Here is a 23,901-nt window from a genome sequence, read left to right as displayed (position 1 = left end):
ACTTCATTTTCATGGTAAAAGATATGTGTATTTTTAAATGAGAAAGACAGGTCAATGATAGTGAGTGGAGATCTTCTAGATTACCTGTCAATAAGTCTGATTTCATATTGAACTTATCTGAATTTTTTATGTTTTATCATGTTCTAGCTGAAAACACTAAGCCTAAGTTCGCTATAATTACTGCTCAAAGTCATACTTGAAACAATCTATTTTTAAAGTCACAGGGCCCCAAGTAAATCGACAGCAAGGAAACTGTACATTGTCATGAATGGTAAACATGCTTTTGAAAAGTTAAATTACAGAAGTATAAGAATATCTGGTGATATTTTCAGATGTTATCTGTAGCTATTAGGTAAATCTAATTTTATGAATATGATCTATAGTTCACAGCACACTCCTTCCCCAGTTTTTATCTATGTAAATTTAGAACTCAACATTGTAAAACAAATGCAATATTGCTAATTGATCCCATACGTGATTACATATTTTAAATATTAATTTTTATAACTTTTAGTTATTTAAGGTATTGTTAGTTATTGAAAACTACATTGCATTTAACTAACTACAGTAAATTACTTCATTGAAGTTGTCCTTATATTAATAAATGCAAGATCAAACATGGATGACCAGCTGTACTTAAATATATTAAAGTATTTTTGTTTTGATAGCTTGGGTTTAATGCTGCTCTTCGGTTAGCTCTATAGGGTTTTGTCTAAGTAATAAGTCTGGGATGCCTTTACCAAAAGCATTGCAGTGCTAAGTATATTGTAAACTCCATTTTAAGATCGATTGTTAATTTTTGAGTGTTTCTCAAACACTATCGTAACTAAAGTAGCATGTTAAATCCTTCATAATCCATGTACTCGACAACCCACTAATTAATTGCTTACTGCTTGTTAACACCAGAATTACCAGAGTCTATGAAAAAACACATAGATCCGGCCCACCTTAAAACCGTTCTCACCTCTCTGTCAGCGTCTTTTGTCTTCTAAATGTGCCGATAAAGACAAGCTGCAAGCAGCCGGCTATTCCATCCCCCCACTGACTTAGAATGTGCACGAACTTCTCCCAGCTCATGCCTTGATTGATTATCTGGGAGTGAAGTGGAGTTTTAGAGTGGAAATAATAGATCGTTATTTGCAACACACGCTTTTCATGTGTGTTCTGTTTCTACAGTAATCTGTGTAAACACCTTGTGAAAACAGAAACTTTTTCATATTTTAGTAATAAATGTTACAAAATGTAGGCATAAACTATACAATGTGTGAAGCCTGACATCCTAACATCAAATAAACACTTTCACAAAAGGTTCAAGAGTGATACAACAGCTTTCATGGCATTGCGGTAAGATTTGCTGACTCAAAGCGCAGCAGGCCTGCCGTGCTTCAGAGACCAGAGTTCAATTCCCAGCTGGGGAGAAAGTGTTTTTTTTTTTTCTTTTTTACCTCAAACGGACATAATATTTATAAATTGGTATGCACTGTAAATCATTAAGTTTAAAATGTCAATCGCGGTTATTTCTGTTGATTAATTCATGCTTTTTACTTAGAGTCAGAACAGGAGCTTATTCAGTGCACGCAAGAACATGCAGGTGGCCAGTTGCTGTGTGCTACAACATGCTGGCGGTGATCAACACACATTTTAAAAAAAGAAAGAGACAAATAAATGTGACGTTTAGAAGAAATCATTTTATGACACGATTTACCATTATTTATTTACTTACTTCCTACAACCTAAAGTCACAAGTAGTGTGCAGAGGGCATGCTCAAAAAATATGTGTAATACCACGAAAAGTGCCTGCTGACACTTTAGTACGCAAGCAATGGTACGAGAATGCAGCTAGACCTTTTTTGGGGGCACATACACCATCTAGATCTAAACACTAGCATGTAGAGTTGCTTGCGTTCTACATCGGAGCATTGCTTTCGAATGTTATTTACCTATTAACCTTTATTTATTTACTTACTTCCTACAGCATAAAGTCACAAGTAAAATGCAGAGCTTCCCATATACATATACAAAGTACAGCGATGGCAAAAGTGCGATGTGCATTCTTGCTCCAATGTAGAAGGGTTGTCATGATCTGAGTTTACCTATGTCATAGCGCGTCTATGTGAAAACAGCATTGTCAAATGCAGGGGGGTGTTTGGACTCATGAACGCGGCTGAGATAATAAAACTGAATAATAAAAAAAAAAAACAAAGCTAACCTTTACAAGTATCATAAATTACACCAGCTGTTACAGACTGAAATCAAATGTATGTTTTTATTCTAAAATAGTAAGAATAAGAGCAGTTCACTTCTCAAAACAGAGTTGTGCGGGATCAAACTCGTGACCTTTTGATTCCCAGTCAGCTGCTGATACTGTTGCGCCATTGAGGCAGTCATAATAAATGCGTGTCAATGTCGCACGCTAAGGTAGCTTTTTTTCTGCAGTTATATTTTTGAATAAAAGCGCACTTGTTCTGTTATATTTGTACCTTTCGTGAAAGTGTTTCTTTGATATCTGGACTTCAGGCTTCATACATTATATAGTTTATGCCAACATTTTGTCATTTACTACTAAAATATGAAAAACGTTTCTGTTTTAAAAATGTGTTTACACAGATTACTGTAGAAATGGAACACACATGAAATGCGTGTGTTCCAAATAACAATCTATTATTTCCACTCTAAAACTCCACTTCACTCCCAGATAATCAATCCAGGCATGAGCTGGGAGAAGTTCGTGCATGTTCTAAGCCGGTTGGGGGATGAAATAGACGGCTGCTTGCAGCTTGTCTTTATCGGCACATTTAGAAGACAAAAGACGCTGACGGAGAGGTGAGAACGGATTTAAGAAGCGATTTATGGTGGGACGGATCTACGAGTTTTTTCGTAGGCTCTGATAATTCTAATGTTAAGCCAGCTACATCTTGTGCCAACCATAGCCACAGGCAGTGGTCACCACACCAAATGTATTAAATTCTTGTTATGTTAGTTCTTTGAACATTTAGAATACTACAGTTTATACTTAAGTTTTATCATTTTCGTGATGAAATGCATTGACTAATTTATTTCATTACATTTTATATATTAATTATTGAAGTTATTTAAATTATTTACACGGGTAATGATTACAAATTTATATGCTCATGATATTTCCATGTCTTTTAAAAGTTTTGAAAAATTGGTGTTGTAAGATTGCAACTAGTTATACTTTTATATAGATGTTTTTTGTGTTAAAAAAGGTTATGTGGAGAATTGAGAAGGAACTGGGGGTTGGTAGGCTTGAGCTACAATAAAGAAAGCCTACCATTGAATTGTGTGACTGTGTCTCTGTCCACTACCTCACAATCAAAACAATTACACATTATTTACATTAAACTAATGGTTTATAACTGACACCGATTCATATACACTGCCTCTTGGAGCCCAGATACACATGGTGTAATGGGGTTCTCTGCAATGAACATACAGGTGATTGTGCAGTCATCAATATCTTTTTATGTGCAAGCTATCCCCTCTGTATTTGAGAATTGAATACATAATAGAATTTATTTACTTAATTTAATCATACATAAAACAAGTATAAATTGCCACTAGGTGGTCTAAGTGTTGTGTGTGTGTCTAAAAGAGAGCAAAATAGGTTATGAGGTGTAGGCTTATTCTCTTCATCTCGATGATGGGTGTGTGTTTGTCTGTGTGTGTCTGTGTGTCATAGTTTCTTGAGGACAGTCTAGAGCTAAAATGGCTGGAAGGAAAAATACCAAACTTGAAACTTAAGCGTGTTATAAGATGATGATGTGCGGATTAGTTTTTGAGCCAAATCGTGCAAGAGAAAGTGGCACTCTAGAGTAACCTTCAAATACCGTAAATCTGAAATTAATTATGAATTCTTCTCACCAATTGCTATTGTAGTGATCTATTTTATGATCAGATAGATCAGCATCAAAGTGGTAAGTAATAACTGAAGTGTTATAAAATAGTTTGGGTAACTTGCTTCCTAGGGCGCAGAGCCTACTGACGCTCATGTACACATTTTTTAAAAGTGTTTGTGTTAATTTCAGAAACAGCAAGTGTCTGATAAATTTTGTTGTATTGTGCTATTAAATTATGATGCTATGTTTACTTCATATTTTAACAATTTCACAGAAGGACTAAAACATCACTTTACAATAGCTATGTTAATGAACTGTTTTTCAATAGAAATATGATTTTTTTGTAGGTGACTTTAGGGGTGGGGTTAACTAAGTAGTGGCTGCCTAAGAGGGGTTGTTGGAAAATGTAGTTTATGTGTTGCATATATCCATTGTACAGTTACTCATGAATTGCTTAATTTCATTGTTTTTGAGAAATGCTGCCCGGTCCTATTGATGGAAGATTGGTTTCTTCTCATAGTTGTAAAGCTTGTTACAAATCATCTCTTCAAACTAGTGCTTGATTGATTAGTATGTCAGAATCTATACTGTTTATTTATTTTGATCAGAACATTAGAAAAAGCTTGACCAGGCCATTCAGTCCAACAAAGCTCGCCAATCCTCTCCACCTAATTTTCTCAAAATAAAATCAAGATGAGTTTTAAATATTCCTTGAGTCCTTCGGTCTTCCACACTACTTAGTAATATATTCCATGAGTCTATATTTCTCTTTGTGAAGAAAAACTTCCACCTGTTTGCATGAAATTTATCCTTAAGTTTCCAACTGTGCCCCCATGTTATTATTGAACTGGGTTTGAAGTAACAGTCCTGGTCCACTGTGCTAATTCCTTTCATAATTTTAAAAACTTCAAACATGAAATCTCATAATCTCTGTTTGTTTAAACCTGGGGTAGGTAACATTGGTCCTGAAGGGGCACAGTGGGTTCAGGTTTTTGCTCCAATCCTGCTTCTTAATGAGAATTAGTTGCATTAGTGACATTTTGATGCTGTATTTTAGTGGACTCGCTTGTTAAGTTTCCCCATCTTTAATTGCTTTATTTCTGTCTTAAACAGCTGCATTCATTGTAATGGCTCCTTATTAGCAATAAGATGCAAATGACAAAGGAGCCAGCAGTTCTCCGTCTAACTTGTTTCCATTTCCATTTGTCTGGATTCATCATGCACTTTATAGTTTAATAAAACACTTAAGAGAAAAATGTGACAGACTGAAAATGATCCATTTTAGGTTTCAAATCATTTAGATGATATCCTTGCATAGGAAAAAAATCCATGATATAAGAACCTAACAGTGCAGACTAAGAAGCCATTAAATTAAATAAGGTGTGAGACTGTCAAGGATCGGTTTCTAATTAAGCAACTGGGTTGGAATGAAATCCTGCAGCCACCGAGGCCCTCCAGGACTGACATTGCCTAAGCACTGGTTTAAACTGAGATTGTTTAAAGTGAAACATTTCAACTCCTTTAATATTTTAACTCCTTTAATCTTTAATCACATACCCTGCAGTCCTTGAATCAGCAATTCTCAGGACATTTGTAGTGCTGCAGTGTCTTTTTTGTAACCTCTGAACTGTTCCTGGAAGTTGTTAATGATAAGCCCTCTATGACTTCAAAGTTCTTCTCATAAGCATTGCTTTTAAGTTTCAGATATCACATTGTGTAATCATATCTAACATTTTACTTCCTATATGTAATACCTTACATTTATTTACATAAAATTTCATCTGACACAAATCTGCCCAAGCTTGTAGGATATACACGCCCCTCTTTAATGATTCAATAGGTTCTAGATTAAACTTGCAAACTTAACCAGCCTATTGTTTATAATACTATCTAGATAATTTTTATATATTAAAAAGAGCAGCAACCCCAGCACTCACCACTGAGGGACACCACTCTCTGCTTCCTATATTTTAGCAAACTGACAACTTCTTTTAGCTTGATACCCAGCCTCTCATGTGGGACCTTATCAAATGCTTTCTGAAAATTAAAATGAGTGTTATCATATGCACTACTCTATCCAAATCCATTTGTTGATTCCTCATAGTATTCCAGCATAGTAGTAAAACACAATCTGCCCTGTCTGAATCCATGATGACTATTACCTAAATCTCCTGTTCTTGCAATTTGCTGCTTAATCTTTTTCTTAATAATTCTTTCCATTACTTTACCTATAATACACTTTAAGCGTACTGGGCTATAGTTACTTGGATCACCATGTTTATATAAATAATTATATAATATTTGCTCTTTTCCATTCCTTAGGAATTTCCTCACTATGCAGTAATATTGAAAAACAAAATGTGTCAAGAGTTTATACTTTGCTAAAAAAAATTAAGGGAACACTTAATCTTCACAATCTAACACCAAGTTGATTAACCTTCAGGGATATCAATCGGTCCAGTTACGAAGCAAAAGTGATTGTGAATCAATTTCATCTGCTTTGGTGCAAATGAAACTGACAATGGGCACACTGGAGAGGCAAAGGCAAGATATCCCCCAAAATGGGAATGGTTTTCCAGGCAGTGGCCACCGACAATTTCTCCCTCATTATTCTTCCTCACTGATTCTTCTCTAGTTTTGTGTTTTGCTAGTTTTATTGCTGGTCACAAGAGGTGGTACCTGCAGCTTATTCAGGTTGCACAGGTAGTCCAGCTCCTCCAGGATGTCGCATCCATACGTGCTGTTGCAAGAAAGTTTGCTGTGTCTCCCAGCACAGCCTCAAGAGCATGGAGGGGATACCAGGAGACAGGCCATTACACAAGGAGAGCTGCACAGGAACATAGAAGCACATCAACCAAGTAGCAAGACTGGTATCTGCTCCTTTGTATGAGGAGGAACAGGAGGAGCACTGCCAGAGCCCTACAAACTGACCTCCATCTGGCTACTGGTGTGCATATTTCGGACCAGACTGTCAGAAACAGACTTCATGAGAGTGGCATGATGGTCAGATGTCCTCTAGTTTGATCTGTGCTCATAGCCCATCACCGTGCAGCTTGAATTGGCATTTGCCAGAGAATACCACAATTGACAGCTCTGCCACTGGCGCACTGTTCTCTGTCACAGATGAGAGTAGGTTCACACTGAGCACATATGACAGACGTGAAAGAGACTGGAGACACCGTGGTGAACATTATGCAGCCTGCAACATCATCCAGCATGACCGGTTTCACTGTGGGAAAATTATGGTCTGGGGAGGCATATCTTTGAAGGGTTCACGTACTAGGCCCTGGAAGTACTCTCAGGTTTTCAATAAAAAGAAGCACATTGCCTTCTCCAGAGGATTTGGGAGGGGAGCTGAACAACATTCTTCTGGAAGGAGTGGAGAAAATAAATGAGAGAAAAAGAGAGAATAATAGAACATACGTGGTTAAACAACATATAAGAAACCTTTTGTAAGTTATTATTGTTAATAAATCATTTTATTTATACTGGGACTCGTGTCACTGTGGTTGTGTTTGTAGTGACGCCCACAGCCTGGAAGAACAGGGGAGATCATTTGCATGGAGCATTATCTCCCCCTGGATTGCCTTATGGCAGCCCTTGCGAGTTACAGCAACACCCCGGATTCCCACAAGACATCTAGAGAACTGGAGTTCTTTGGCTCAGTCCTGTTGAGTTCCGTGAGAGCGGTCAGGGTGCACAGAAGGAACTAGTAGCTTACCTGGAAGTGCTCCCAGGACAGGACTTTGAGATACCAGAAATACTTCTGGGTAGTGTTGTCAAAATCATAGAAAGTATTGATGGTATCTATTCCATCATGTATAAAACAGATTCAGTATTAATTTTTGATGCTACCGATTTTACATACCCCACTCCTGGTACAGTATACTCTGACATCATGCGCATTGGGTCAACTGAGTGTTACACATGTTGTTACAAAGATAGCTGCCTCAGTGGCGTCAGAGAATAATTTGGTTTTGTACCAAATGAAAATTTTAAACCCAAAGATTCATGCAAATCTGTATGCAAGGTATAATACAATACAGACCGGGAAGTGGGGGGGGGGGGGGGTTTGGTGGACACTAGCAGTACTGTATAGCCAAACATTTAAAGGACCAGCACAGTACAGAGAGTATTGAGAGGTAATTATTATATTTTTAATTAAGGAAATATCTGCATGTGCCTGTTGCTTTTGAAGTAAAGCTGTGACATGTTTTTTTACATGTAGTTTGTTAAGTGTTTCCCCGATTAAAACAACAATTTTCAATTATTTTTGCCTGCTGGTTGCGTTCAGATCCATAAAATCTTTTTTTTTTTTTTATTGTTGTTGATTAGTGTAAGTGTTTAGAATCATGCAGTTGTTAGAAATGTTTTGGTTTTAGCACAATATATAAAAGGCATGTAAAAGTGATGAATATGTGCTTTGTTCCTATCTACTTTATAAGTTGTCAGACACGTGCAAATGGGAGGCAGCTAAAGGGCTCAAAAGAAAGTAATTCCTGGTCAGTCCAGGGGTTGGCAGAGTGCACTGATCTTTTGTCTTTCTTCCCCGCAGACCAAATGTGGGAAATTCTGCCTGGGCCATATGACGCCACTTCTGGTTCCACACCCAGATGACATCACTTACAGTTCCACACCCAGATGACATCACTTCCGGTTCCACCCAATAACATAAAATTAGATTAAGAAAATCAGCAAAGAGTGGTTCAGGGCAACTTAATTATTATGTTATATGTACAGTTTCCAAGAGTTAGGGTGCTTCTTTTCCTTACCTTATCCATTCTAATCAACACATTAGCATTAGAGTGTTTATAGTTATTGTTCAAGCAATCTGTTAATGCAAACTGTATACAGTGTTATCTTGCCTTTAATTTTATCAGTAAAGCAGGATACAGTTATCACAAATGTATTTTATTAGCTGTGGGAGGGAATTATTAGCCATGAAGGATATTATGAGTGTTCATGTCTTGCAAAAGGATTGTCCCTGCTCTCAACAGGCATAAAACTCATTTGTGTGGGTTCAGGTAGTAGATACAGTGCATCCGGAAAGTTTTCACAGCGCATCACTTTTTCCACATTTTGTTATGCTACAGCCTTATTCCAAAATGGATTAAATTCATTTTTTTCTTCAGAATTCTACACACAACACCCCATAATGACAACGTGAAAAAAGCTTACTTGAGATTTTTGCAAATTTATTAAAAATAAAAAAATTGAGAAAGCACATGTACATAAGTATTCACAGCCTTTGCCATGAAGCTTGAAATTGAGCTCAGGTGCATCCTGTTTCCCCTGATCATCCTTGAGATGTTTCTGCAGCTTAATTGGAGTCCACCTGTGGTAAATTCAGTTGGTTGGACATGATTTGGAAAGGCACACACCTGTCTATATAAGGTCCCACAGTTGACTGTTCATGTCAGAGCACAAACCAAGTACGAAGTCAAAGGAATTGTCTATAGACCTCTGAGACAGGATTGTCTCGAGGCACAAATCTGGGGAAGGTTACAGGAAAATTTCTGCTGCTTTGAAGGCCCCAATGAGCACAGCGGCCTCCATCATCCGTAAGTGGAAGAAGTTCGAAACCACCAGGACTCTTCCTAGAGCTGGCCGGCCATCTAAACTGAATGATCAGGGGAGAAGGGCCTTAGTCAGGGAGGTGACCAAGAACCCAATGGTCACTCTGTCAGAGCTCCAGAGGTCCTCTGTGGAGAGAGAAGAACCTTCCAGAAGGACAACCATCTCTGCAGCAATCCACTAATCAGGCCTGTATGGTAGAATGGCAAGACGGAAGCCACTCCTTAGTAAAAGGCACATGGCAGCCCGCCTGTAGTTTGCCAAAAGGCACCTGAAGGACTCTCAGACCATGAGAAAGAAAATTCTGGCACCATCCCAACAGTGAAGCATGGTGGTGGCAGCATCATGCTGTGGGGATGTTTTTCAGTGGCAGGAACTGGGAGACTAGTCAGGATAAAGGGAAAGATGACTGCAGAAATGTACAGAGACATCCTGGATGAAAACCTGCTCCAGAGCGCTCTTGACCTCAGACTGGGGCGACGGTTCATATTTCAGCAGGACAACGACCCTAAGCACACAGCCAAGATATCAAAGGAGTGGCTTCAGGACAACTCTGTGAATGTCCTTGAGTGGCCCAGCCAGAGCCCAGACTTGAATCCGATTGAACATCTCTGGAGAGATCTTAAAATGGCTGTGCAACGACGCTTCCCATCCAACCTGATGGAGCTTGAGAGGTGCTGCAGAGAGGAATGGGCGAAACTGGCCAAGGATAGGTGTGCCAAGCTTGTGGCATCATATTCAACAAGACTTGAGGCTGTAATTGCTGCCAAAGGTGCATCGACAAAGTATTGAGCAAAGGCTGTGAATACTTATGTACATGTGATTTCTCAGTTTTTTTATTTTTAATAAATTTGCAAAAACCTCAAGTAAACTTTTTTCACATTGTCATTATGGGGTGTTGTGTGCAGAATTCTGAGGAAAAAAATTAATTTAATCCATTTTGGAATAAGGCTGTAACATAACAAAATGTGAAAAGTGATGCGCTGTGAATACTTTCTGGATGCACTGTACATAGGAGATTAAAGCATTCAGCTCTATGCAATTTATGAAAAAGCAGTATCATTACAAATAATGGAAAATTATTACTTAGAATGCAGTTTGTAGTAATAGAGCAGCTGGTTATATTGTAAAGCAAGATACAACATGCACTCAGTTAACCTCCTTCACATTAATGCAGAGTATACAGTAATTCATGCTCATATTCTGTGCAAAAACAGCTATTCCTGAATCACTCTCAAGACGGTGTTTAACACTAGAATCCCTGAAGCCTATGAAAAAATACATAATCCCGGGCCACCTTAAATTCATTCGCACCTCTTCATCAGCATCTTTTGTTTTGCAAATGTGCTGGTCTACATGCCGGTTGTTATAGACACCCATTTTCTGTGAAGTAATGAGTGAATGTCATTTTTCACGCATTATAAAATACCTTCATTTCACTAGTAATGATGATTCTAATGAAGCCTATCAAACAGCACTGAAACTGTATACACTGTGGTATGTATGTCTACCCGGCAATTGTCAAAAATATGCAGAAGGTGTATGTTTCCAAACGGGCACAATTCGGTATCAATTTCTACATGCTGCAGGAGCTCTAGATATATCTGGAACTTTATACTTTATACCAGTAGAGGAACCGACTGGGGTGGCAAGTACAGTCAATAAGGTGTCTATGCATTATCTGTGCTCTCACTGGTGAGCTCATTGCTTCACCAAACTTACTGTATAATGATGGACAGTTTCTATACCTTACCTGAACTGCTTGAGATTTTACTTCAAAGGAAGACTGACGCATACAGTATATGGCATTGTACAGTCAAACTGTCTCTGTATTCTTGTGAGTCAGGTCGCATGAACATGTCAAGCTGCCGCTTGGTGCAGTAGCTGCTTGGCAAAAAGGAAGAATATTGTGATCAAGTTGAAGGACAAGAAAAACATCATCCTCCTAAGCACTGTTCATAATGCAACAATTATCAAAGTCCATGTCGGAGAAATGCAGAAGTCAATATGCCTTGTGCATATTGGTCCAATGGTTTGGTGTCAATCATGTAGGTGAGGCACTAGTTTTGAGTGACAAAAAATTTTTTAACATCTGCTTAAACAATGTCTATGTACATTGGTGACTGTTTCAAAAACATGCCAAGCAAAGCATGTACAGTAATCCCTCGCTATATCGCACTTCGCTTTTCGCGGCTTCACTCCATCGCGGATTTTATATGTAAGCATATTTAAATATATATCGCGGATTTTTCGCTGCTTCAAGGGTTTCTGCGGACAATGGGTCTTTTAATTTCTGGTACATGCTTCCTCAGTTGGTTTGCCCAGTTGATTTCATACAAGGGACTCTATTGGCAGATGGCTGAGAAGCTACCCAGCTTACTTTTCTCTTTCTCTTGCGCTGACTTTCTCTGATCCTGACGTAGGGGGATTGAGCAGGGGGGCTGTTCGCACACCTAGACGATATGGACGCTCGTCTAAAAATGCTGAAAGATTATCTTCACGTTGCTATCTTTTGTGCAGCTGCTTCCTGAAACGACATGCTGCACGGTGCTTCGCATACTTAAAAGCTTGAAGGGCACGTATTGATTTTTGCTTGCTTGTTTTTCTCTGTCTCTCTCTCTCTTTCTGTGCTCTTGACGGAGGGGGTGTGAGCTGCCGCCTTCAACAGCTTTGTGCCGCGGTGCTTCGCATACTTAAAAGCCAAACAGCCCTATTGATTTTCCTCTGCCTTTATGACAGTCTCTGCTCCTGACTCCTTTGAAGAGGAAGATATGTTTGCATTCTTTTAATTGTGAGACGGAACTGTCATCTCTGTCTTGTCATGGAGCACAGTTTAAACTTTTGAAAAAGAGACAAATGTTTGTTTGCAGTGTTTGAATAACGTTCCTGTCTCTCTACAACCTCCTGTGTTTCTGCGCAAATCTGTGACCCAAGCATGACAATATAAAAATAACCATATAAACATATGGTTTCTTCTTCGCGGATTTTCTTATTTCGCGGGTGGCTCTTGAACGCAACCCCCGCGATGGAGGAGGGATTACTGTATACTGAATCTGCATCAGTACAGAGGTGGACACTAGACATACCTTTCCTATTGTAATTATGTTAACATTTTGATATTTACATGTTTCTGTTATGCATAATATTTTTTTGCTGTTGTTGCAAAAAAAATTCAAGGCTTTTGCCTAATTTCTCCAGGGGCAAACATAATGCTAAGGATGTTAATATGCTCACCAAAATTCTTGCATTCCAGTGGAAGTGTAGAAACATGTAAATACAGCCTTGAGGTATCAATGTTGCTGCATATGGTAATAGCTAGACAGGAAATATGTGTGGAGCTATATGAACACATTTCACCAATCCTTCAGGTCACTTCATTGGCTGCCTATTCACCTCTCTATTGAACACAAACTCTGTTTGTTTACTCACCAGTGTATCAATGGAAATGCTCCACAATATCTTAAGGAACTCCTTATACTACAATCCACTACAAGAAGCTTCTGTTTTGCAAATACCTACCGCCTTCACCCCCCTGTGACCAAACTTCATACAATGGGTGACCGAGCCTTTGCAGCTGCTGCTCCATGGCTCTGGAATGCCCTACCAGAGAGCCTAAGAACACAGCAGATTGTAGGCTGTTTTAAAAAATAGCTTAAGACTTTTCTATTTAGGAAAGCTTATTAACAAGAATGCTACTATTTCTTGTTGTTTTGTCTCTGTTTTTATCTTGCTTTGCCTTTGTTTAAACTTTGAGATTTACTACTAATGTAAAGTGCCTGTGGTATAGCGGGTCCACAGCTCATGTCAAAAAAGCCAGTTTTAAATAAATAATCGCCGCACTCGCGGCTTAGTGAGGGGGCGTGGTGGTGTGTGGCCAAGCGGTTCTCGGGGAATTCGTGATGCGGGCAATTCTCACTTAAGTAAACAAGTGAGGGGTCGTCCGCATCCGTTATTGTTCCCGGTAGCTGCTAATTGCCACAGCTGAACCACGTCCCCATCATAAATAGAACTGCGAGGCGGCTAGCAGGGGGAAAAAAGGAGAAAGAAAACAGAGGTTGCGAGAGTAAGGAAGAAGGCAGGAAGCCAAGTCTCGATCTGGAGAGTACGTGACCGAAGCCAGGGATCGGGAAGCCTCCAGATCAGTCATGTGGGAAGAAAGTCAGCTGCTGGTAGGGCGACTCTCCTGTTGCGGGGCCCAGATGGGAGAAGCAGGGGAGCCGCCAGGTAAAAGAAGATACCAGGCTTTGTGGTTTTTAACGGATTGCTTCCAGCCGTTGTTTTAACCTCGTTTTAAAGGATTGTTTTTTTCTAGTTTGTTTTTTTATGGATTATTTATTTAATGACTTTTGAGACACTGCACTTTATTTATTTGGATACTGCTTTGTTGTTTTGTTGTTATTTTAATAAAAGCACATTCCACTTTTTTCACTATCCCCTTGCTCCATTTGTTGTGCCTCACTGCCGAGCTCATCGGTGACATTACCAACAGTGTTGGGTTCAAGGGCTTCCGTAATGATGATGGGAGCGTAGAGAGAACCCACATCATCACAGTGCCCTAATGTGATGATGCGGGTTCAGCTCCATGCTCCCATCTGCTGTTCGGGAGCCCTTGAACCCAACACCGTCGATAGTTATAACCGAGATGAGCTAGACAGTGAGGCAACAATAGCAACGGGTTGATGTATAAATGTGCACAATGCTTTTATTTAAATAAATCAAAACAACATCCACAAAGTGCAATAGTGCAGTGCTTCCAAAGTATAAATAAATAATCCATAAAAACAAAAGTGGTGGTAAAACAATAGATAGGAAAAAAAAACAATCCTTTAAAAGCTGAGGTTAAAACGTTCCTGGAGGCAGTCCTTTCAAACAATTAAGCTCGGTGCTTCTTTTACATTAGCGTCTCACCTGCTTCTCCCATTAGGGTCCTGCAGCAGGCAAGACGCTCTCTCTGTCTGCAGCTGTCTGTCTATCTCTTTCACAGGTCTGGAGGCCTCCTGATCCTGGCTTCGGTAATGCTCTCATCCCAGGCCTGAGACTTGGGGTCCTTGGGAACCAGGACGCTCACGACAAGAACTTCTCCTCCAAGCCTCCCGACTCCCGCTGCCGTCCAGGCCTTACGTGGACAGTCTTTCTTCTATTCACTGGTCACTCCCGCTACAAATTCACTCAGCGGGAGCGACCACTACTACAATTCCCAGGTGTCGGCCTAACACCCAGGCTTCCCTTGTGCTGCCTGCGAACATTCACTCACTCGCCCGCTCGCACCGTCTCTCTCTCTCTCTCTCTCTCTCTCTCTCCCCTCTCCTGCTCCTCGCTCTCCAGCAACCTCCGTCTTTTCTCTTTCTGTTCCTTTCTTTTTCTTTTGTTCTTGTTCCTCCTCTTCTGGCCGGCTCGCGCTTCTATATATGCCGAGAGGACATAGCAGCTGCAGCCCATTAGCATCCCCAGGAACAATCACGGATGTGGGCAGTCTCTCACCTGTGCACTTAGGTGAGAAACGCCCACACCGCAGATCACCCTGAGATGCTACAGCCACAACCACTACGCCCCCTCGCTAAGCCGCGAGCGTGGTGATTATTTATTTAAAAACGGCCTTTGTTGAGAGAGCTGTGGACCCACAACACCACACCTGTAAATAAAATGCATTATTATTATTATTATTAAATATGAGTTTCCCGGTGGAATATTTCTCATAATGCTCTTCAAAGTGGTACCTTCCAGAATTTGTACAAAAACAATTTTATCTAAATTAGGAGAGCTGTAATGTATCAGTTACCTTTAATATTTTTCTTTAATATAAAATAAAAAGGTGTTAAACAGACTAATATGAAATAGAATATCTGTACTCAAAATGCAATTGTAGCAATGTGACATAAGCTTAAAATGTTTAATTTGCTTTTATATAATGTTTAATTTTCTTTTATATCATAACTAAAGTAGAGCCTATTTTTAAATTGCTTTTTTGTGGATTAAGCAGATAGTCAACAGCAGTTTCACAATTCTCCTAAAACATTGACTAACATATTGTGGGAAGATGAAACATTACAAATGGTGACGCAATACCATAACGTATGAATTCATCACCTTGTTGTTAAAGGTCTGTACAGTATAATACACTGTTGATGTTCAATTTTCAATATTTTTTTTTGTGATGGCCAAGTGATCACAGTTTTTTCCATGCTGGACTGTTTATTTAGCTGTACTGTTGTAATGGTAATTAGATTTTCCTTAACTTAGTTGACATGTAGTAAATTGAAGATAAAATAGGACATTGCCTAATTTAGTTTAATTTGTTTCAGGTCAAATATATCATTACAGTTGACATTTGAAGTTTGCAAAGAGCTAAAAAATCACATGGAGATTCTTCCTAAAACAGGATTCATTCAGGCACAGTCAACATTTAATGCACAGCTCAAATTTCTTCCCAGGTATGTATTCTCCCCCCTAATGCTTTCATTTTGATAATTATAACATGGTTCAAAAATTAAGGTTTAAAACAATATACAATGTTCTTTTTAGCTCATTTAGGCTCAAGATAATAATGGGAAGTAGTAAAGTTAAAAAATATAACAATAATGTCTGATCATTTACATTTTAATTAACTGTTCAAAAATTTACTAAAATACATTTTTTTCTAGAGCACTGTAATTGAATATCATCAGTGTTTAAAAAAATGTGGATATTCTTAATAGTGTGAACATGAAATACATTAGTAACTCTGTGTTTATATTCATTTTTGCAGACAGTCTTTAGCAGATGATGCAGAGGGTTACTTTGACAAGGATACTGGAGTTTTGGAAGTGCCAATGATTATCCATGTAGCAGACCAGGTGGGTTATATTGTATATCTGTAACTCATTAAATAAGCTGTACCTGTTTATAGTTCTTCTGTAAACAAGAGACCAGTTAAGCTTTAATAACTGCACTGTTTGATGGAAATCTGATAAAGAGTTAATCAGCACTACTGTTGTCTCATATACTGCTTCACCAAAGTTTCTTATAAGATCATTTGATAATCTAAATGTCATTTGCACAGCTAGTGCAAGCCTTGTAACATTTAGAAGCAGTGTCATTATCTTTATGAAAATTGCCATTCTTTCTTTGTTGGTGTGATTGTTAAAAAAATCAAACTGCACCACATGTTGTTTTTTTATACCTTGTAAAGTACTTAGAGACAGAAAATATTGAAAATCAAAATATATGTATATTATCATAATTGTCACCATCAGAAGAATAAAACAAACTTATTTGCTAGTTTTGCACAGTGGGGTGGGGTGCTGCTCTGCCACACTTAATGTTTGTAATTGAAGAATCATTGGTTGTTTCAGCGGAGTATGAGTAAGAGTTTACAAATGTTACTTTACTCACCATGTTGCCAGCTTTGTCCAGGTGAGAATAAGCCTTGTGGAGTAGATAGATCATTACAACCTTCACTTCAATCCTTGTCTGTTAGGCAAATTGTAGGATGTCTAGGAGGACTACCACAAAAGGACTCATAGTCCAGGACATGTCTCTCAAAAGTCTTCATGATGTGAGACGCAAATGCCACTGGTCTGTAGTCATGTGAATTTCCTCTTGGGGATTGATAAAGTATCTATCTATCTGTTGTGGAGACTGGCTCGGACACAGACAGGCAGACACGCTCATGTCACCCAACACACATTTATTTATACTACTATTATTTAAAAATGTCCATAAGTGCCACAAACCCCAATCTTCCCCAAAGTCCATGCCAACCACTCTGCCTCTTCGGACCGCCTCCTTCTCTCTTTCTAGCACCTTGTCCTGCTTCCACCCGACTCCAGCCTCGAATGAAGGGAGGCGGCCCCTTTTATCTGTACCCGGATGTGTTCCAGGTGTGCACCGTCATTCCCGCGGACACAACCCAGTGTGGCAGAAATGCCGGCTGTCCTCCCGGAAGCACTCCGGGTGTTCCCTCTCTTCTTCCCCCCAGGGTCCTTCAGGCAGGGGGACGCCCCCTGGCAGTGACCACGGGCCCCTACAGGGTTGGGCTTCCAAGCCCTGTACCCGTGGCCCCCAATACAACCAGGGCGGATGCCCCCTCGCGGTCTGGAGGAGGAATGAGCCCTCCTCCTGTCTTCCTGGGCGTCCCATCCAGGCATGAGCCCCGTCCGGGTGCCACACTGTTTACTCCTAAAGAAGGCGAAGAGGTTCCTGTCTTCTTTGGAACAGGAGCAATTCAGGATATTTTCCACAGCAGTGGCACTTTCTGATGCCTTATGGACAGACTGAACAGGTGACAGAGTGAAACGCAATGTTGATCAGAACAGGCCTTAAGAAATTGAGAACTGACTCCATCTGGTCCCACAACTTTTCCTATGTACAGCTTCCTCAGTTGTCTCTTTACTTGGTCTTCAGTTGTGGACATTCCACACTGATAGTCAGAAATGGACTTGACACTGGCCATTCTATGTAATGTGGTAGGAGTTGTTAATGTAGCAGGTATGGTGTGGGCAGACTGGTAACTGGAAGAAGGTGGCAGTAGGTGGGAAATCTACTAAAAAATTGATTCAGGGTGCTTTTTCCAGATTCCATTCTAGTACCTGAGCCCTGGATTTTTCAAGTTCTGTAATTATACCCAGTCCATTCCAGACATCCTTCGTGTTATTCTGAGTTTGTTAGCTATTTTAGCTTTGTAAGCATCCTTTCCTCCACTCAGCTTTTTCTTTAGAACACTCTGTACATCCTTCAGAGCCTCTTTGTCACTGGGTTTGAATGCTATATTTTTCTCATTCAGGAGACCCTTTAGCTCCTTGTACTCTATGGCTTATTGTTTGGGAAGCATCACACTGTCATTGTGAGTACAACTGTATCGACAGATAAGTTAACATAGTCTGTGATGTAGTGATGGCGATAGAGTCCCTCAATATCGTCCCCATGTGACTCGCACATCTTTTCCTAGTCTGTCATTTGGAAGCAGACATTCAGGGCCATTTCAGCCTCCAGGCTCCACTTCCTCACAATTCTGGTGGTAACAGGTAATGCCATCTAATAACAGACTTGCAGCTGGGTAGAAGATGAATCAGGTTGTGGTCAAATTTGCCTAAAGGAGCAAGTAGATTACAATTAAAGGTATCTTTAACATTTGAATACAACAGGTCCAGCTTGTAATTTCCTTGAGTCGAACCAGTCACAGATTGAGTGAAATTTTTCATTGTTCCTTCCAAAGTCATAAATTTTAAGTCATCAATATTATAACTGCAAGTTCAGAGTGAGTCATCATTAACACTAGAATCCCTGAAGCCTATGAAAAATTTGTAATCCCGGGCCACCTTAAATTCCTTTGCACCTCTCCTCATCAGCATCTTTTGTTTTGCAAGTATGTCGATCAGCACAAGCAGCAAGCAGTCTGCTATCTCATCCCCTCGACAGAGCTGAAAACTGTCACAAACTTCTCCCAGCTCAAGTCTCTATCTGTGTGTGAGGTGCCTGGAGTTGTATAGGGTAAATAATATATTGTTATTTGGAGTACATGCATTTCATGTGTGTTCCGTGTCTACAACGAAAAAATCATTCAATTTACGTGTTGCTGTCAATGAGATACAAACCCAAGCTCAAATATCAATCGACAGAAAGTTCATGTCTTCTTGGATGGTGCAGAGGTAAGAACTGCTGCCTTATAACCAAAAGGTTCCGGGTTCGAGTCCAGGCACTCCATGTTTTGAGTAGTGAGTTGCTATTATTATTACTATAATATAAGAAAAACATACATTTCATTTGAGTCTGTGACACACAATTTTGGCTACTTGTAAAAGTTAGCGCTTTTTTTATTATTCAATTTTATTCTGTCAGTGATGTTAACGTGGTACAATGAACTTGTCTCTCCCTCTCTGAGTTGATGATGTTTATCTATATTCTTTTCACAAGAGCAGTGATAACCACAGTTGGTGTTCTGGTTGATGCCTGCTCAGAACTATTTATTGTACCGGCAATCAAATATACAATCAGACTGTCATGCGGCATTTTCAGTTTGACAATAAAGGCAAAACGTCAGGTTTGCTGTGATTTCGGACATCTGGCAACGTTTTGTTGGGAATAATGATTTGAGTTACAACCCAGGGCAAAGATTTTCCAAGTCTGTGGTCATAAAGCATATGGAGCTGTTTCTGGACAAAGGCGTATCCATAACAACAGATAGCTTCTTCACAGCACTTTTACTGGCTAATAGACTGCTGCACTGCAACACAACTCTGCTTGACACCATACGTAAAATGGGACTTCCACCTGCAGGTAAAGTTACTTTAGTACGCGTGCAATTTGCCACACTAGTGTTTAGATCTGGCAGTGCCATGCTGACGGCGTATGCTCGCGTACTGAAGTGACTTTAGCTGCAGGTGTAAGTCCTGGAAGAGAGAGAGAGGCACACAGGTATATGATATTGAATAAAAATACAGGGAATAATTTGGGTGTAAGACCAACCCTAACACAGTTTCTCCTTGCTTTGGAATGAAGGAGAACTATGCAGAGGACCAGTGATGTCACTTTTGCCTAAATCAATTATTTTCCCATTTGTTCCACCTTTATAAACCACTTGACATCTGGAGTCTTTGTCAGTCATCAATCCACACTTTTTTCCCTTTACTTCAAATAACTGGACATTAAAATGGGGATCACCTGTTGGTGGTCCAACCTTTCTTTTTGTGTCTTTTCAGTCTTTATTCTTTCCATTTTACCTTCCATTTCTTGTAAGATTTTTCAACTTTACCATGAAGCATTTACTTGAGCATTCTTCCTAACCTTTCATTCCCAGATTCAAATGTTCAGATTCATTATCTTCATATTTATTTGGGGTACAAATTACCAGCATCCTCAAGTCAGGAGCATTCTCCATATGACCTTCCATTCAGTTTTTTGATGGCATTGTATAACCAGTTGGTTTTGATGCCAATGTAATACAAGGTCTATGTGTTGAAGTTTCAGACAAAGACCATGAGAGACCACCTGTTTTGCTTTAAGGCATAAGTATTAAAAGCTCTTACTTGCAGAAGGCTAGCCTAGAGCCCTCCAGAGTGTGCCATTATGCATCACCAACTTTGACTTTCTTATGAATGTAGCTTCTTTTTAATTTTATCAGGCTTTTCTTGAGCTAGAAAAATCATTTAAATGAATTTGGTGAAAAGAAAGCCTTCCTATCTATCTATCTATCTATCTATCTATCTATCTATCTATCTATCTATCTATCTATCTATCTATCTATCTATCTATCTATCTATCTATCTGTCTGTCTGTCTGTCTGTCTGTCTGTCTGTCTGTCTGTCTGTCTGTCTGTCTGTCTGTCTGTCTGTCTGATTGGAGCCTTTATTTAGAAATCCAGTTTATTTTATCATCTTTTTGGATGTCATTCTGTTTTGACATTGAGTGCTGACATTTTGTGGATTCAGTCATCATGATGTGGGTCCTGGTTACTAGGGGCGTGGCCTGTAGGGTCTCAGCATCGACAGTCAATTGGTGAAGGGTTAAAAGGTCATCTTCACATCTATTTTGAAAAATTGGACACAGGTCAGCAACTTGTGATTGTTAGAATACAGGATCTTTAATATCATTTAAAAAATATTTACGATAAACAGCACTACTGCCACAAGAGCACTGTTTCAGGCAATCATCACCAACAGCGGATGAGGTATATAATAACTGGACCATAGAGGCATATACATTACAGTTCTGTTTCTGAATTTTATCTTATTGATCAATACACATATTCCCTGATTTACTACTGAATAAGTAATTAATGTAAACAAGTCAATTTGCGGTGAGGGATACCGTCAAGCTGAAGAAGGAGTCCTACCGGTCCCTTTTGTCCTGTGGAACTCTGGAGGCAGCTAATAGGTACCGGCAGGCCAAGCGGAATGCAGCTTCGGTGGTTGCTGAGGCAAAAACTCGGGCATGGGAGGAGTTTGGGGAGGCCATGGAGAACGACTTTCGGACGGCTTCGAGGAGATTCTGGTCCAGCGTCTCAGGAGGGGGAAGCAGTGTAGTGTCAACACTGTATATGGTGGTGATGGTGCGCTGCTGACCTCGACTTGGGACGTTGTGAGTCGGTGGGGGGAGTACTTCAAAGACCTCCTCAATCCCAATAACATGCCTTCCAATGAGGATGCAGAGCCTGGGGACTCGGAGGTGGGCTTCCCCATCTCTGGGACTGAGGTCACCGAGGTGGTCAAAAAACTCCTTGGTCGCAGGGCCCCGGGGGTGGATGAGATACGCCCGGAGTTCCTCAAGGCTCTGGATGTTGTAGGGCTGTCTTGCTTGACACATCTCTACAACATCGCATGGACATCAGGGACAGTGCCTCTGGATTGGCAGACCGGGGTGGTGGTCCCCCTCTTTAAGAAGGGGGACCGGAGGGTGTGTTCCAACTACAGAGGGATCACACTCCTCAGCCTCCCTGGAAAAGTCTATTCGGGGGTTCTGGAGAGGAGGGTCCGTCGGATAGTCGAACCTCGGATTCAGGAGGAACAGTGTGGTTTTCGTCCTGGTCGCGGAACAGTGGACCAGCTCTACACCCTTAGCAGAGTCCTGGAGGGTGCATGGGAGTTCGCCCAACCAGTCTACATGTGTTTTGTGGACTTGGAAAAGGCGTTCGACCGTGTTCCTCGGGGGATCCTGTGGGGGGTGCTCCGGGAGTATGGAGTACCGGACCCCCTGATAATGGCGGTTCGGTCCCTGTACAACCGGTGTCAGAGCTTGGTCCGCATTGCCGGCAGTAAGTCGAAACCGTTTCCAGTGAGAGTTGGACTCCGCCAGGGCTGCCCTTTGTCACCGATTCTGTTCATAACTTTTATGGGCAGAATTTCTAGGCGCAGCCAGGATGTTGAGGGGTCCGGTTTGGTGGACTCAGGATTGGGTCACTGCTTTTTGCAGATGATGTTGTCCTGTTTGCTTCATCAGGCCGTGATCTTCAGCTCTCTCTGGATCGGTTCGCAGCTGAGTGTGAAGCGGCTGGGATGGGAATCAGCACCTCCAAATCCGAGACCATGGTCCTCAGCCGGAGAAGGGTGGAGTGCCCTCTCAGGGTTGGGAGCGAGATCCTGCCCCAAGTGGAGGAGTTCAAGTATCTCGGGGTCTTGTTCACGAGTGAGGGAAGAATGGAGCGTGAGATCGACAGGCGGATCGGTGCGGCGTCCGCAGTGATGCGGGCTCTGCATCGGTCTGTCGTGGTGAAAAAGGAGCTGAGCCATAAGGCAAAGCTCTCAATTTACCGGTCAATCTATGTTCCTACCCTCACCTATGGTCATGAGCTATGGGTAGTGACCGAAAGAACGAGATCGCGAATACAAGCGGCTGAAATGAGTTTCCTCCGCAGGGTGTCTGGGCTCTCCCTTAAAGATAGGGTGAGAAGCTCAGTCATCCGGGAGGGGCTCAGAGTAGAGCCGCTGCTCCTCCGCATCGAGAGAAGTCAGATGAGGTGGCTCGGGCATCTGATCAGGATGCCTCCTGGACGCCTCCCTGGGGAGGTGTTCCGGGCACGTCCAACCGGGAGGAGGCCCCGGGGAAGACCCAGGACACGCTGGAGGGACTATGTCTCCCGGCTGGCCTGGGAACGCCTCGGGATTCTCCCGGAAGAGCTAGAAGAAGTGGCCGGGGAGAGGGAAGTCTGGGCATCTCTACTCAAGCTGCTGCCCCCGCGACCCGACCTCGGATAAGCAGAAGAGAATGGATGGATGGATGGATGGATGGATGAAGTCAATTTGCAAATGGTGCTTCAAATTTTTGACTAGCCAGAAAAGTATGTCTCAGCACAGACAAACCACTAGGCTGTATATTCTGTCTGTTATTCTACTCATTGTGCAGCAGTGATTAGTTTGCCTCACAATGTGGTGTATCATAAGAAATTTGGTTCTCAACACAACTAAAACTGTAGAAATGAAATTTGACTTTAACACTAGAATTACCAGAGTCTACGAAAAAACTCGTAGATCCGGCCCACCTTAAAACCGTTCTCACCTCTCTTTTGTCTTCTAAATGTTCCGATTATGAGGAGCAGCGAGCAGCCGGCTATTCCATCCCCCACCATCGCAGAACGTTCACTAAGTTTTCCCAGCTCATGGCTTGTTTGATTACCTGGGAGTGACTGAACTGCTGGAGTTTTAGAATAGAAATAATAGATCGCTATTTGGAATACTTGCATTTCATGCGTGTTCCGTTTCTACAGTAATCTGTGTAAACACATTGCTAAAACAGAAACTTTTTCATATTTTAGTAATAAATGTTACAAAATGTAGAATGTGTAAAGCCCGAGTTCCTAAGATCAAATAAACACTTCCACAAAAGCTTCACACACCATATAACAGATTCCGTGGCGTAGCGCGCTAAGATTTGCTTCTCAGACCGAGTAGCTTTTCTTTGCCTCACAAACATAAGTTCAATTCCCCGCTGGGGATAAAGTGTTACTTCTTTTTTTTGTTTTTAACCTCAAACGGACATAAAATTTGTAAATTGGTAT

The 23,901-nt window shown here is 40.8% G+C and overlaps 1 protein-coding gene across 1 annotated transcript in view; it reads left to right on the top strand.

Annotated features, from left to right (window-relative positions):
• Nucleotides 1–23,901, top strand: part of cfap74 (cilia and flagella associated protein 74) — a 525,252-nt gene that overhangs the window by 281,810 nt on the left and 219,541 nt on the right. Inside the window, exons 22-23 of the mRNA XM_051931357.1 lie at nucleotides 15,737–15,865; nucleotides 16,180–16,267. Of these exons, the coding sequence (XP_051787317.1) occupies nucleotides 15,737–15,865; nucleotides 16,180–16,267 (217 nt within the window). The remainder of the gene's footprint in view (nucleotides 1–15,736; nucleotides 15,866–16,179; nucleotides 16,268–23,901) is intronic.

This window comes from Erpetoichthys calabaricus, chromosome 8 (assembly GCF_900747795.2).
Source record: "Erpetoichthys calabaricus chromosome 8, fErpCal1.3, whole genome shotgun sequence".
Lineage (NCBI taxonomy): Eukaryota > Metazoa > Chordata > Cladistia > Polypteriformes > Polypteridae > Erpetoichthys > Erpetoichthys calabaricus.
This window is presented reverse-complemented; position numbering and strand designations above follow the sequence as displayed.